A 13,788-nucleotide genomic window follows, 5' to 3' on the forward strand; every position below is an offset into this window, starting at 1 on the left:
TCCTTAGCTGAATTTTCCTCATTCTAATACAAAAAATCATGCCTATAGGTCAAGAAGACCCTTGCCCAGGTGAAGACCCTTCCCCTGAGCATATGTAGAAGCATTGTGTCAGCAGTATTATAATTGTGTGTAAATTACTAACCAGTCATTGTAGAGAGGATGGACTTGGAAAATTACTAACTCTGCAAGTTCTGTGTATAAATATAGTGTGGAAAGTCCTGTTGGTGTGCATCTTAGGAGGAGGAATCCCCCACGCACCCAGCGCTGCGATAAACCAGTGTCGGCTTTCTAAGCTATCCTTTGGTTTGGAGAGTTTTCCTGGTCAGGATTGTCGGTCCCAGGGTCACCCCTCGGCGCACTGCTGCTGCAGGCCGCACCGCCCGCCCGCCAGGGGGCGCCCGGCTCTGGCCCCGCGCCGCCGCCATGCCGCCGGAACCATAGAGATGGACTTCCGGTGGGCGGAGGGCGGCGTCCCCCACGTGACAGAGGGCTGTGACTCCCATTGGTTGTGCCGGCGCGGCGGGGCGGGGCGGGTGGTGTGTGTGTCCCGGGCTGTGGGTGTGCGGGTGTGTCCGCCCGTCCCGCGGGGCTGCGGCCCTGCTGTCGTGCTCGCGTGTCCCAGCACACCGCGGCCCGGGGAAGTCCCCGCCGTGCGGGGGTCGGAACTCACCCCCCCCCACACACACACACCCCCCCCGGTTCTGCTGCCGCTCCCCCCGCGCGGCCCGCGGGCCCCGGCCCCGCCATGGAGGTCTTCCTGAGGCGGGGGAGGCTCCCGGCGCTGCGCGGCTGCAGGGCCCGGCACTCGGGCGGGCCGAGGCGGCTGCTGCTCTCGCAGCTCTTCCAGCCCCTCAACCTGCAGGTGGGCGGCGAGGCGGGGTGGGACGGCAGGGCCGGGGAGCCCACCTGCCGCAGCCAGAAGCTGATGCTGCAGGCGGGGCTCATCCACCCCGCCAGCCCCGGCTGCTACCACTACCTGCCGCCCACCGTCCGCGCCATGGAGAAGCTCGTCAAGGCGGTGGACGAGGAGATGCAGGCCGTGGCGGGACAGAAGCTGAACATGCCCAGCCTGAGCTCGGCAGAGCTGTGGCGCGCCAGCGGCCGCTGGGACGGGATGGGGACGGAGCTCTTCCGGCTGGCCGACCGGCACGGCAAGGACTACTGCCTGGGCCCCACGCACGAGGAGGCGGTGACGGAGCTGGTGGCTGCTCAGAGCAACCTGTCCTACAAGCAGCTCCCGCTGCGCCTCTACCAGGTAACCAGGAAGTTTCGGGATGAACCCAAGCCCCGCTTCGGCTTGCTGCGCAGCCGGGAGTTTTACATGAAGGACATGTACACCTTCGACGCCTCCAAAGAGGCGGCTCGGCAGACCTATGACCTGGTGTGCGACGCCTACCGCAGCCTCTTCAACCGCCTGGGCCTTCCCTTTGTCAAAGTTAGGGCGGCCACGGGCAGCATCGGCGGCACCGTGTCCCACGAGTTCCAGCTCCCGGCAGACATTGGCGAGGACAGGCTGGTGCTGTGCCCAGCCGGACATTTTGCAGCCAATGTGGAAACGTTAAACAGGGAGCAAACATCTTGCCCCACGTGTGGAGAAAAACTTACCCAGACCAGAGGGATCGAAGTAGGACACACGTTTTATCTGGGCACAAAGTACTCCTCTGTCTCCAACGCTGTCTTCTACTCCCCCGAGAACAAACCCCAGCTGGCAGAAATGGGTTGCTACGGCCTGGGCATCACTCGCATCCTGGCGGCCTCCATCGAGGTGCTCTCTACAGAGGACAGCATTCGTTGGCCGAGCCTCATCGCACCCTACCAGCTTTGCTTCATTCCCCCCAAGAGAGGCAGCAAGGAGGAGGAGGAGAAGGGAGCCACACTGCTGGAGCGGGTGTACGATGACCTCTCCGAAGCGCTGCCGCACCTCGCCAGTGACTCGGTGCTGGATGACAGGACACAGCTGACCATTGGCAAAAGGCTAAAGGACGCCAACAAGCTGGGTTATCCCTACGTGGTCATAGCTGGGAAGAGGGTTAGCGAGGACCCCCCGGTCTTTGAGGTTTGGAATCAGAATGCCAGCGAGGTTTTGTTCCTCACCAGGGAAGGTGTCATCGAGTTGCTGAGTAAAGTGCAAGTCCCTTAAACTCCACGTCTCTGAATCTCTCATCTTTGCTGCACTAAGTTTATCTGAAAAGCCCCGGTTCCTTTTCAAGGACGTGCAGGTTGTGGGCGATGGCTCTGGGTAAGCGGAGCTGAATCCAGCTCACATCGGAGCCAGCCATGGAGTCTTGCAGCCACACCGGGTGCTGGGGTTGAGCTGGGCTCAGCCCACGTTCTCTAATGGGGCTGGGGGCGTTTCTTCCTCTGGCTACAGGCCCCCGTGAGCTGCTTTTAGGGAGTCAGCCCTCGCTGGAGTCAGCCCCTCGCTGCCCAGCCGTGGCAGACATGGCCTCTGTCGAGCGTACACAACAGCTGAGGCTGCAGGAGAGAGGACGGGAGGGCTTTCCCTTGCCCTTTTCAAGTGCTGAATTCTTGGAAGGAGGCATATTAAGAAGGAGAGGAAGGAAGGTGCTTGTCCTCCATTTGCATCTTGTCTCTGGAGACACCCAGGCTCCGTGAAGGTGGAGGTTAATCTTTATGAAAGCAAAATGGTGAACTCTAGAGCCTTGTTCACCTTGAAAATGCCATGGCGCTGCAAATCTGCGGGAATTAAGGTGAAGAAAGATGTCAGGCATCCACACCCCAGTCCTGCAGGTCAGTCCGGCTGGTGAGATGCCTAGATCTATCGGGCCTGGGTGGTGACGGTGTGTTTCAGGAATGCAGCCTCAGAGTGGTAGATAATCTTTGCAAAAAAATTAACAAGGAAACATGAAACCTGGGGGCCTGTGAAGCCTGGCGAGAAGGATGTCCAGGCCATGTTGCTTATAGGCTGTAAGTAACTCTGCCCGAGGGTGGTGACATCCCGCCTGTACGTGCCCACTGCAGCGTGGGGCTGGCTGGGCCCCGTGGCTTCTGTGAAGGAACAGGTTGCCGCCATCCCAGCGGCACTGACCGGTGCCCCATGAACCTCCCCTGGATGGGGAGCTCCTTGGAGGGAGCTGCCTTGCCCTGAGCCGCAGCTCCTGGGTCTGAGATCTAGAGATCACAAGCAACAGCGGTGCCACTGTCCTGTAGGGCTTTGTGGTGGACCCACACCCTCCATGTGCTCCCAGACTTGAGGAGGTCACCTCGTCCTTCTCCTTGTCCCTGGCAGGATCAGCTCCGTGGTGGCTGGGAGATGTCACCCTGAGGGGCGCTGGGCCGGGCCTGAGGTCGCTGGGCCGGGTCTGAGGGGCGCTGGGCCGGGCCTGAGGCGGGGAGGGGCCGGGCCTGAGGTCGCTGGGCCGGGCCTGAGGCGGGGGTTGGTCGGAAGCCGCGGGGCGGGGCGGGGCGGGGCGGCAGCATGGCGGAGGCCGGGGCAGCCAGGAGCGGCAGCGTGGCGGAGGCCGGGGCGGGCGGCAGCGCACCGCGGTACCGGGCCGCTCTCCACCCCGACACCTGGGAGGAGGTGAGGCGGCGGGGCCGGGGGGCGCCGGGCCGGGCCGGGCCGGGCCGGGCCGGGCCGGGCCGAGCTGAGCTGAGGGCCGGTGTGTGTCCGCTCGCAGGAGCTGGAGGCCATCCCCATGTTCATGAAGCGGTGCCCAGCCGAGATCGACGCGGCGCGGCAGCCCGACCTGGCCTGTCTGCAGTCCCTCCTCTTCGACGAGGAGCAGGGCCCCGCAGGTGGGCAGCCGGGGCTGGGGGGTTCTGTCGGTCTGTCCCTCCGTCCCCGGCCTGGGGAGGGAGCTTGGGGAGCTGCACCCCCCGCCCATTTTGATGGCCCTGTCTCTCCCTCCATCCCCTGCAGAGCTGGCCAGGATGTACAAGAACGAAGGGAACGAGTACTTCAGGGAGCGGGACTACAAGAGAGCTGTCATTGCCTACACCGAGGGGCTGAAAAAGAAATGCGAGGACCCAGAGCTGAACGCCGTGCTGCACACAAACCGAGGGGCCGCACAGTTTTACCTGGGTAACAGCACGAGTGCCACCCTGTCCCGGTTGGGGCTGGGAAGGAGGCTCTCCCCTGTCTGATGGGTTCCTGTCCTTTCATTCTTGATCTTAGTTTGCTCTTTCTTCCTCCACTCGCCTCACAGTGCTTGTAGAAACAGAGAGTTACAGAATCTCCGCATAAGCTATTTTGTCACCTTCAGATCTGGTTGGATTTTAAATATAAATGAAAGGTTCTGAGCAGTGTTGCTTGCTTTATAGGTAACTATCGTTCTGCTCTCAATGATGCCGTCCAAGCAAAAAAGCTAAAGCCCACCCACCTCAAAGCAATCATAAGAGGTAAGAGGTAAAACAGGTGTTACCACATGAAGCTCAAGGAGCATGGTTTCAAAACAGCTTTGTGCATTACTTTTACTGATTATGCTGTTATTGTTACAAGCCTTGTTGTTGGATATTGCTTTGTTTCACTGCATGTTTCTGTGTGTTAAATAACAGCGTTTATAAATCTTTAATTACTGTGTGTGTGTGTTCATACTTTGTTTCCAGACAGCCTTCATTTCTGAAAAGTAAAGCAGTTGCTGTATGAGATTTTTTTTCTCTTGTTTTGTTATTGCTGTTTCTCCCTGAAACAGAGCTCTGCATTCTGCTTTGGATTTCCAGTAAAAACACGATGTTTTTGCTCTTCATCTTCTGTATCTGTCAAAGAGGCATTGGACCTGTTTCTATAGAGCACAGCATAACTTTTCCACAGTACTAGTTTTTGGGGTTTGTATTTTTTTCCCCAGCATTTCTCACTCCATTGAAATCACCACTTTATTTTTCCTATGAGACAAATACTGAAATGTTAATTATAATGATAAAATTTTGCTTGTAACAGACACTTCTAGCATCATTCTGCTGACTTGTGTGACTAGATGAGCAAATGATACAAGAACTGCTGAAATATTTTAGATTTTCTTCTCAGCTGACCTGCTGGAAGTCTACAGTTGAACACAACCACACAAGACAATATCCTGTGCTGTGTTTGCCTCTTGAAAGCACTGGGGCTAGTGCTGCCTTTATAACTGCCACTTTGTGTAGTAGTTGTATACTGACTCCAATACTAGAAACTTAAAATCTTAATCCTTCCAGGAGCTCTCTGTCACATGGAGCTAAAGAATTTCTCTGAAGCAATAGCATGGTGTGAGGAAGGCTTGCGAATAGATGCAAAAGAGAAAAAGCTTGTGGAAATGAGAGCTAAAGCTGACAAACTAAAGGTAAATATTAAGGCAGTCTAGCAACTACAGTGCTGGTTGCCTGCTTTGTGTCAAGAAGCACTTGGGATCCTTGGTTGAAGAGTGCTCTGTACAAGTTTCTGTATAGTGTAATATCCCCAAACAGAATTGAGTGGTGGTTCCGCGTAGCGTGTGATGTGGAGATGTGTAGGGGAAAGAGCTGGAGAGAACCCTTCTGGGGATCTGAACTGACTTCTCCACTCGTTGGCAGGGTAGAGCAGTGATGGGCATTGACTTGCTGTGTGTGACCATGGTGCAACCTTTTCTTACATGTAGCGAGCTGAGGAGCGGGATGCAAGGAAAGCAAAGGTGATGGAGAAGAAAGAGCAGTGTCAAAAAGAAATTTTGCTTGCAGCAATAAAGGTGGGTCAGTGAGTGGGGTTGGTTTTGTGTGTTCTGTTGTTTGGCTTGTTTTTTTTAAGAGCTCTCTTGTTTGTCTCTAAGAGGTCGTTCTCATACACAGGCTTTTGAGGGCTAGAGCCAAAAAACTGAGTTAAACCCATGATTCTTATCTGCATGGCTCTAGCCCCAGCTCCCAGGTTTCCGTATTTCAAGTAACAACTACTGCAAAATACAAACCCAGTATTAGGAGATGGACTGAGCATCCAAGAGAGCGCTCTGGCTGCTGGGCTGTAGCATCACACTGGCCCTGCAAACCTTGTTTTCTCTGCTGCCGATGGGCATTACTTCAGTGGAAAGATAGAAGATAACTATCCAGTAGGGTGGAGGAGGGAATTAAGCCTGGATCCTCTCCTTCCTCGGTAAATAGTTGGGCTACATTAAAATATTTTGGGCTATTACGTGAAGTTGGATCTGTTCTGCAGTTGTGTTTCCAAAGAAAAGAATTGAGTTTTTTTCAGCTCTCTGAAAGAGTGGATGTTCTCAGGAGCTGGTGCGTGAAGTTGCACCCTGAAGTGGGTGCTTTGGGGTCTGCTAGGTCCCAAAGAACAGGATTTCAGATGCATCCCTTTCCCCACATTTTCTCAGGCTCTTCTCTCAGCATGTGGACTCCTCTGGATTCCCACCTCTCCTCATCTGTTTTGTGAGGAGTCTAGGTTCTACTGGGAAGACAGTAACTCAAGTCTGATACGAGAGGAAGGCTTTTGATGGCATGTTTAAGAGCTGACTCATTAATAAGAATGACACAAGTTGTTCTTTTACCGACTGCTAATTTTTTGCTCTTATCCTCCCCACCATACCTGTTTGGGTTTTTATTGGGTAATTTTTTTCTTTTTTCCTTCCTTCTCTCCAGGAACGAAATATCAAGCTGGTTCTTGAGCCATCAAATGAAGAAGAGGAACTAGCAGATGGCCTGGCTGAGATATCCTTAGATGGGTTTCACTCTGACAACGCCACGGGAGCAAAGGTGCACTTAGATGCTGATGGCAACTTAAACTGGCCTGTCCTCTTCCTGTACCCTGAGCACGAGCAAACTGATTTCATTGCAGCTTTTCATGAGAACTCCAGGTAAATGCAGTGTCAGCAGCGTTCTTGCATAAAGAGGTGTTTGAGCAGATGAGAACAGACAGCAAGTGAAACGCTACCGTGCTAATGAAGTAGCTCCAGATTTCTAATCTCCTAGCTGACCCTGCATCTGGTCGCACTAGATGACCTCCTGAGGATCTTTCCAACCCAAATTATTCTGTGACAAATGCCGCTTTAAAATATGAGGGCCAAAATCTCGACGATAAATAAATTTATAGTGCAGAGAAACACATCATGTTTAGCCACTGTGATTAAAGGGGCTTGTAGGGCAAGCTTAGACCAGTGGCCAGTAAGTGACCCATCCGCCTGCACAGATTTCAGAAGTTCATTAAGGTGCTTCAAATATGGGGTCTCGGAAAGAGGATTCTACTTAAAAATTATAAAAAGCTTCCAAAAGGGACCTCTTGGAACCACCAGTGACCCCACAGCTTTCCACAGGGCTTACAGCAGGCCTGACCAAAGTGCTGCAGACCTTTCAGGCTATAAGCAAGTGCCTGGCAAGGTGGGAATTCCACTTTTCTTGATGTTAACTTCAGTTTCTGATCTTGCAATGTGAAACAAACTTCGAATTTGTAACTTTTTTGTGTGTGTGGGGGGGGAAGATATGTATTCCTCAGATCTACTAGTAAGTTTAGGACTTAAAATTACAGTGCAAGCAGATGAGTAAAGTTGTGGTTCTTATACGGTGGTGTTCATTATGCCTTTTCATAACCAAAGGAAGTGAAAATGAATTCCTAGAACAAACTGGCCACCAGCACTCCAGAAACACAAGCATGTTCTGAGCACTCTGATCTGATGAAGCGTGGTGCTGGTGGGACCATGTAGAAGGCAAATCAGTTTTAGACTAATTGCAGGGTGTTTATTTTGGCATCTTTTTCAGTGTGAAAATGAAAAGTTAAAAATAGTTTTCTGTTGCACTGCTCAAGTTTGAAACCAGTACCGTGAGTTACAAACAGGACCTTGGTCTCATTGAGAAAGCGATGAATTTGAAGGGAAGAAACTACTAGTGATCTAAACTTGCTTTCAAGTCTATTGTCTGATTTGCTAATGTATTTTTACCATCATTAAAATGAAACAGTACAAATTATTGAAGCTGAACACTTTGTCTAAGATAACCAAGTGTATTTTGGCTTTTAGGTTTATTGATCATTTAATGCTGATGTTTGCTGAGTTACCTCCTTGGGATTTAGAAAGAAAATACCTTCCCAGCAATCTTGAGGTGAGAATTTTGACTTTCCTTTTATTTCAGGGTTGTGGGTTTTTTTCTGGAGCGAGAAAATACACAGGTTTGAGTGTATGAAAGCAATAGCATTGTTACTCATTTACCATACACAGATGTGAAATAAGGATCTGGAGAGCTACATTCACTTATAAACTCAAACATTTTCCAGATGTGCTGACACAGGCACAGAATTCATTAATGAAAATGAAAGTTCTTTTGTGGAAGCACTTCTGTTGTATTTGATAGAAGGTATTTATAGATACTGCTTAGATTCCCATCTTTGTAATGATGATTAAGATTTAGACCATCAAGCTGGTAGGCTGCTTGGTTTTTTAACTGCGTTACAAAGCTCAAAACAAATGAGGTAATATTATTAAAAAATAGGTTATTTTCAGAACTAACTGGAGGTACGTAAACACTTAATCCCATCAAGACACTATATGCCTATTAAGACTTTAGCAAAGGTGGGATGCGATTTGGTTGTGACTGCAGCAGGTTTTGAGAATTTTTAAGAAATTGTACATAGAAGGATACAGATGTTTATTTTTTATTTTCCACTTTGGTGTCACATGTGCCAGGTAGCAGTGCAGCCCTTAGTGCAGTGAGCTGATAGGTCCAAAAGGACAGTGGCTGTTTAGTTCACCAGATTAAAAACTGGGATTATAGCTCTGTGTGTATGTACAGTGTAAGGCATGGTTGCTGGATTCATATCTCTTAAATCTACTCTATTTTGTTCAGGTATCTTTAAACCTGCTCAGTTTAGCTCATACCATTGCTGCATTTCACCTGTTAGAAAGCAGTCTGTAGGTTTGGATTGCTTCTCTGTAAAGCACAGGAATAGCCAGTGTATTTTGCCTTCCTGCTGCCACTGCCATAAGAAGCTAAACTGGTTTATACAAGGAAGACTTGGAATTTACACAAAACAGTTTCTACGTTGCTGAAGTTAGCATCCGACACAGTCAGTTCAAGGTGCAGAAGTCTGATCACTAGTCAATATATGGTATGCTGTTACTAGACTCTCAACAGCTTAGTAGTTGCCTTTCATGTACCTTAGGTATTTAACAACCCTCCAAAATTTTTTTCAGCTCTATTTTGAAGATGAAGAAAGAGCAGAAATGTATGAGCTGAACCCAGAACACACATTGCTACAAGTGCTGCAGCACGAAAGGTGAGGCTGTACCTGTTCGTGTCCAGAGGGAGCACGAAGGCAAAAAGTATGAGCTTTGGGCCTTAAGTGCAGTTTGTTCTCCGGTTTAATAGTCCTAACTCTTGAAGGTATAAAGCAGTGGGACTGCATGGATTTTGTGCCTGGCTTTAGCAACTTACATATGTTTTTTTTCCCCCCAAAAATGAACAACTCATTTCAGGACTGGATGGAGATGCGAAGGGGGTTGGGCTACGCACAAGCAGCAGCACAAAAGGGCTGTTTCAGATCCCATCTACACAGTGCTACTTTAAAAAAAAAAAAAAAAGAAAAAGCAGCAGCATATAAAGAGAGTATGTTGAAGGTTAACAATGCTCTCACTGTTAATAATGCTGCGTGAGCAGCCCCCAGCACAGCATGCAGCACAGTTTCACTCTGAAACTGACTTTAAAGTGTTGTGCAGTTATTTAGAGAGAAGAATTTGCTGTTTGGGAAGCCAAAAAGTTATTGTAAAGCCTGTGCTGTTAACTTGCACCGTCTTGTAGCTAGCTGGAGACAGCCTGCTGCCCGGCGCTAGGGGCTCGCTCTGCCACAGTGGGAGCAGAGCTCTGGGTCCGCCGCTGCGGGCTGTGTCTGAACTGTCACTCCATAAAACTCAGCAGCCTGCATAAACCCTCGGATTTCAGGCTGTAAGGGCAGTTGCAAAAGAAACCTCCTTCCAGAGGGAGAATAACAGCTGCTTTAATTAGAAGGAGCTGTTGGGAGAAGAGTTGATCCATAAAACACTCCTGCTTGGGCGTGTGTAGCCCTGGCTCCAAGAGGCTCTGCTAATCAGCAAAAAAGCTTATCCTCAGCCTTTGGGAGGTCAGTCTTTATTGAGCTGGGCCAAAGTCACTCACTTTGCATGACACTTGGCCAGCTACAAGGAAGCCAAAGGACTCCCTTTAATCTTTGCAGGTATTTTGTAAAGGCGGGGACTCCAGCCGTTTTGGCATTTGTAAAGCGTTCTCCCTTCTCTAAGAAGTACTTCTCTGGCAAGAAAGTGCATCGACTATAAGGAGCAAGAATGAAACGAGGAATCCTGTGCAAGAGGCTGCTGTTTGTTATCCCAGCTACAGACTGCAAACCTCTGCTTGAACAAAAATACCTTGTACACTTCAGGGGAGAAATAATCTTGGCACACGGGGAAACTTCCAGGAAAGCAGCATAGGGGTATGAAGGGCTTACCAGAGGGAATTATTTGTTTAAAAAGAAACCCAGCTGGCTCGCAGAAGGTCTCCTCTATGATAGGCTGCATGTGGTTTTGAAATAAACCTGAACCAGTGCCAAGTGCTGGCTGCAGTTGAAGCAACAGCAGCTGGGAATGTACTTACTTACCTGTGAAAACTCACTGGTTTCCTTGGAGGAGGGCTGTAGTTGCTGGGGTTTAACAGCACTGCTCTGGGGAGATACCCGCCTGTTGCCGCGGGATGGAGGCAGTCAGATTCCTGCCTGTGATTAAGCAGCTGCTGGTTTTTCACCACTTGGCTCTGCTGCTGGCCAGGGTAAAGCAGAGCTCTTTGTTCAGAGCCCAGTGTTTTACTGACCCTTTTGCTACCTTACTGATTGTCCTATAGAACCTGGAAATAAACATGTCTATTTTAAGTAGACTGATTTCTGCCCAATAAATGAGACAATAATTTTTCTCACCGCACGAAATACTACAAGAGAATGACAAACAGCAATTCTAAACCCAAACATAACAACCCTTTCCATTGCACTAACTGGTACAGCTGCCGTACAGGGTCTTCTGCGCTTCAGTATTAGCTTTCAGCATTTAATTAGAAGTAATTCTGAATCTGTCATTTCTTTCTCTTCTGCAATCTCTCTGTGACTGCAGAAATATACTGCAGTTTTAGACACATCTAGTGCACGGGGCATAAAGAAGCTGTTCAGCCATAAACACTCCTTAGATCATGGAGGCTGGCTGAGAGAGCTTTAAAGAAATAATTTCCATTTTGCTATTGCTAAATTTCTGCACCATGCACGAATACAGTAAAAGTATCTCCATCTGAGGATGCTGAAATTTAATCTCCAAAGCTCCAGGTTACTTTACAGCAAGGCAGCAGGATGGCTCCCGTTTCCCAGAGCGCAGGTTCTGGTCAGCCAACCTTCTCCTTGCCAGCGTCCTGCTCTCACAGGGCAGAGAGACGAGCAGCCACGTAGTACAAGCTCAGGCCGTTGCACACGATGCAGCAGAGGTTGCAGAGGGAGGACAGAGCGTGGTAGAGGGTGAACTGCCGGGTCAGCTGCCGGTAGCTGGGGTTGGAGGCACGCAGCTGCCTGTGGGACTGGCTGGTGAACAGCCCAATCTCCTGGCCGAGGCCGTGGCTGTGCTCAATGAGGTGCATGTCGACCACGATGTCGGAGGTGACCTGCCCGAACCACTGCGTGTTCAGCACGGAAGCGGCGACGCAAACAAAGAAGGCGATGATCTGCAGGGGAGCAAAGCCCACCGTGAACATCTCACACCCGCCGTGGATTAAATTGCTCCCCCAGCCCTGCTTGCACACAAAGCTCGTCTGGATGCTAACCGGTTTCTTTTAACCAGAGCCACGTCATCGTTTGCAAACCAACCTCAGCGGAGCAGAGCAGAGTGGGACCCCGTTGGAGGAAGGGACTGGGGCTGTGGCCAGCTCGCCTTTTAAAGTGGGAGACTACCTGGGTCGTTTGTTCATCGCTGAGCAGCTCACTGGGGTGGTACATGGCAAACAGAGTCAGGTTGAGGAAAGCACAAGCGGAGACAATGTGGAAGTAGTAGGGGAAGAGCTGGCGCTGGATGAAGCCGAAGGTGTGGCGAGGGAGGTGGCTGCCCATCACAAACCCTGCAAAGGGAGAGAGTGGGTAGGTGCTGGGGCAAAACCCCTTCCCCTGGGCCTCCCCACAGGCACAGAGCCACGGCAGCGTGCACGGACCGCGACCTACCAGCCACAAAGGTCACCCAGATCTGCATTCCCCAGGAGGTGGAGAGGAAAACCAGGTGCAGCAGTTTGATGGCGTTGGAGGGCTCTGTGACAGTCGACACGGTGTCCTGGCCGGGGACGGGTCCCTCCATGTCAGCCAAGTTGCCCTCAAATTCACCGCTGAACTGCTGTTACTGCCGTCACCTTGCTGAATCCAGCAAAAGCAGTTTAACTTCACAAACCTGCTTGTTTGGGAAGAGCTTTGGAGCTGACACAGCCCCAGCCCCTTCCCAGCCCCGCCACCATGCACCTGACCGGGCTGCAAACCCGATTTTTCAAACCCTTTATATCTTAGGGGCAGGGCACTGCGTCAGCACCTGGTAACCGGCCGTTTTGGGTGGACTTTCAGCAAAGTCCAGCCAAAGCCCCAGCTGACCCCTGGCAGAAGGAACAAGCAGCAAGTCAATAAAAAGGGGAAGAGGAAAAGCCCTGACAGAGGTGCCTGCCCACGCTGCGGTCAGCAAAGAGGCTTCTTGGCCAAGGAAAAGTCCCCCTGTCTAAAAACAGCAACAGCTTCTGTGCACTTTAACCAAAAAGCCTGGGGGCTCGCAGAAGCAGGGCGGGCTCCTGGGCTCATTCCCCTGCCCCAGACCCCACGCTGGCATGGGCAGCGGCGGGTAGAAGGAGGCTTTGAAGGAGCTGCCTGCTCTGCTACAACGAGCACTTTGGTAATTAATTAAAACAAAGCTTCTGGGAGCAGCCCATCAATTCTGCTGCCTGCTTTATTCCTCCTCCTCCCCTCAGCCAGCCGCCTTGGGGCGTGAATTACAGCAGGGACAGCCTTGAGAGAGGCTGCCATCTAATTACATCCCGCTCCCTCTGCAAAATAGATAAATATATACTGTGTTTTTATATATCAATTCCAATGTATTTATTTAGGTATCTATAAAATCAGGTCCTTGAAACCTTTTCATGACATACTGGAGAAGGTGCCTGGATCCCACCTGGAGCGCTGGCCTGTAAATCCCCAGCTGTCTTTGTGGCCTTTGCTTTGCCAAAAGCTTCTCGGCATTTCTGGGATGCTTCCCTGCTCCATCCTCCGGCAGCCCTGTCCACTGCAGGGTGGCAGGGGCCTGGGGAAGGCAGCCGTGGTCCTTCGGTGGGGTTTTGTTCCCTCTGTCATGCTGTGGAAGGCAACAGTGCGCACTGCGAGCAGCCGGCACGGAGCCTTCCCACTCCCAGGGTCCCAGATTTGCCTCTCCAAATCGTTTGCCTCCGTGCAGGAATTAGCTGCCGAGAGCAGCAAGGCAGCTGGGTGCTTCTGTGCAAAGAAGGGGGGTAACACTCTGCAGGGATTTTTTTTTTTCCCAGGGAAAAAGAAAAATAGTGGTTGACTGCTAAATTGGCCCCAGAGCAGCGCACTGGTGGGGAGGGCTCTGGGAAAGGCTGGTAAGGGCAGGGTGCTCCCACCAGGCTCCAATGCCCCCCCGCCAGCGGGTCCCTGCTCCCCTGGGAGCTGCCTGTGGGAGGAGGCAGTTGGAGACGGGTGCGCCAGGGCTGCTCCAAGCTGCCCACCACTCCCCCATCATTCCCCCCAGCAGAAGATGCTGCAGGACTGCAATTTTTTCCCACCTGCACATAAACACACACCCCTGCACCACTCTTGTGCTCCCATCCATTTCCCCCTGTGCCCACGTC

General features: G+C 51.2%; 3 protein-coding genes across 6 annotated transcripts; 2 read left to right on the top strand and 1 right to left on the bottom strand.

The window, feature by feature from the left end:
- Positions 1–376: 376 nt before the first annotated feature.
- PARS2 (prolyl-tRNA synthetase 2, mitochondrial) lies at positions 377–2,141 on the top strand. Its single transcript, XM_074875975.1, has one exon. The coding sequence runs from the start codon at positions 746–748 to the stop codon at positions 2,138–2,140; it is 1,395 nt and encodes a 464-aa protein (XP_074732076.1). The 5' UTR covers positions 377–745; the 3' UTR covers position 2,141.
- A 9-nt stretch (positions 2,142–2,150) lies between these two features.
- Positions 2,151–10,797, top strand: TTC4 (tetratricopeptide repeat domain 4). 3 transcript variants are annotated; one of them, XM_074875977.1, is made up of 10 exons: positions 2,151–2,751; positions 3,642–3,759; positions 3,884–4,045; positions 4,285–4,362; positions 5,155–5,279; positions 5,574–5,660; positions 6,550–6,764; positions 7,920–8,001; positions 9,090–9,172; positions 10,106–10,797. In XM_074875977.1, the coding sequence occupies exons 1-10, from the start codon at positions 2,722–2,724 to the stop codon at positions 10,203–10,205; spliced, it is 1,080 nt and encodes a 359-aa protein (XP_074732078.1). In that variant the 5' UTR covers positions 2,151–2,721; the 3' UTR covers positions 10,206–10,797. The 3 variants fall into 3 exon arrangements, with proteins under 3 accessions (XP_074732078.1, XP_074732079.1, XP_074732077.1); XM_074875978.1 differs by having other exon boundaries at positions 2,171–2,239; XM_074875976.1 differs by lacking the exon at positions 2,151–2,751 and adding an exon at positions 3,432–3,544.
- A 402-nt stretch (positions 10,798–11,199) lies between these two features.
- TMEM205 (transmembrane protein 205) lies at positions 11,200–13,745 on the bottom strand. Of its 2 annotated transcripts, XM_074875981.1 has the most exons (4): positions 13,057–13,745; positions 12,113–12,298; positions 11,849–12,012; positions 11,200–11,622 (listed from the first exon to the last, which is right to left on the bottom strand). In XM_074875981.1, the coding sequence occupies exons 2-4, from the start codon at positions 12,240–12,242 to the stop codon at positions 11,323–11,325; spliced, it is 594 nt and encodes a 197-aa protein (XP_074732082.1). In that variant the 5' UTR covers positions 12,243–12,298; positions 13,057–13,745; the 3' UTR covers positions 11,200–11,322. The 2 variants fall into 2 exon arrangements, with proteins under 2 accessions (XP_074732082.1, XP_074732081.1); XM_074875980.1 differs by lacking the exon at positions 13,057–13,745 and having other exon boundaries at positions 12,113–12,369.
- Positions 13,746–13,788: the final 43 nt, after the last annotated feature.

This window comes from Strix uralensis, chromosome 8, assembly GCF_047716275.1.
Source record: "Strix uralensis isolate ZFMK-TIS-50842 chromosome 8, bStrUra1, whole genome shotgun sequence".
Classification (NCBI taxonomy): domain Eukaryota; kingdom Metazoa; phylum Chordata; class Aves; order Strigiformes; family Strigidae; genus Strix; species Strix uralensis.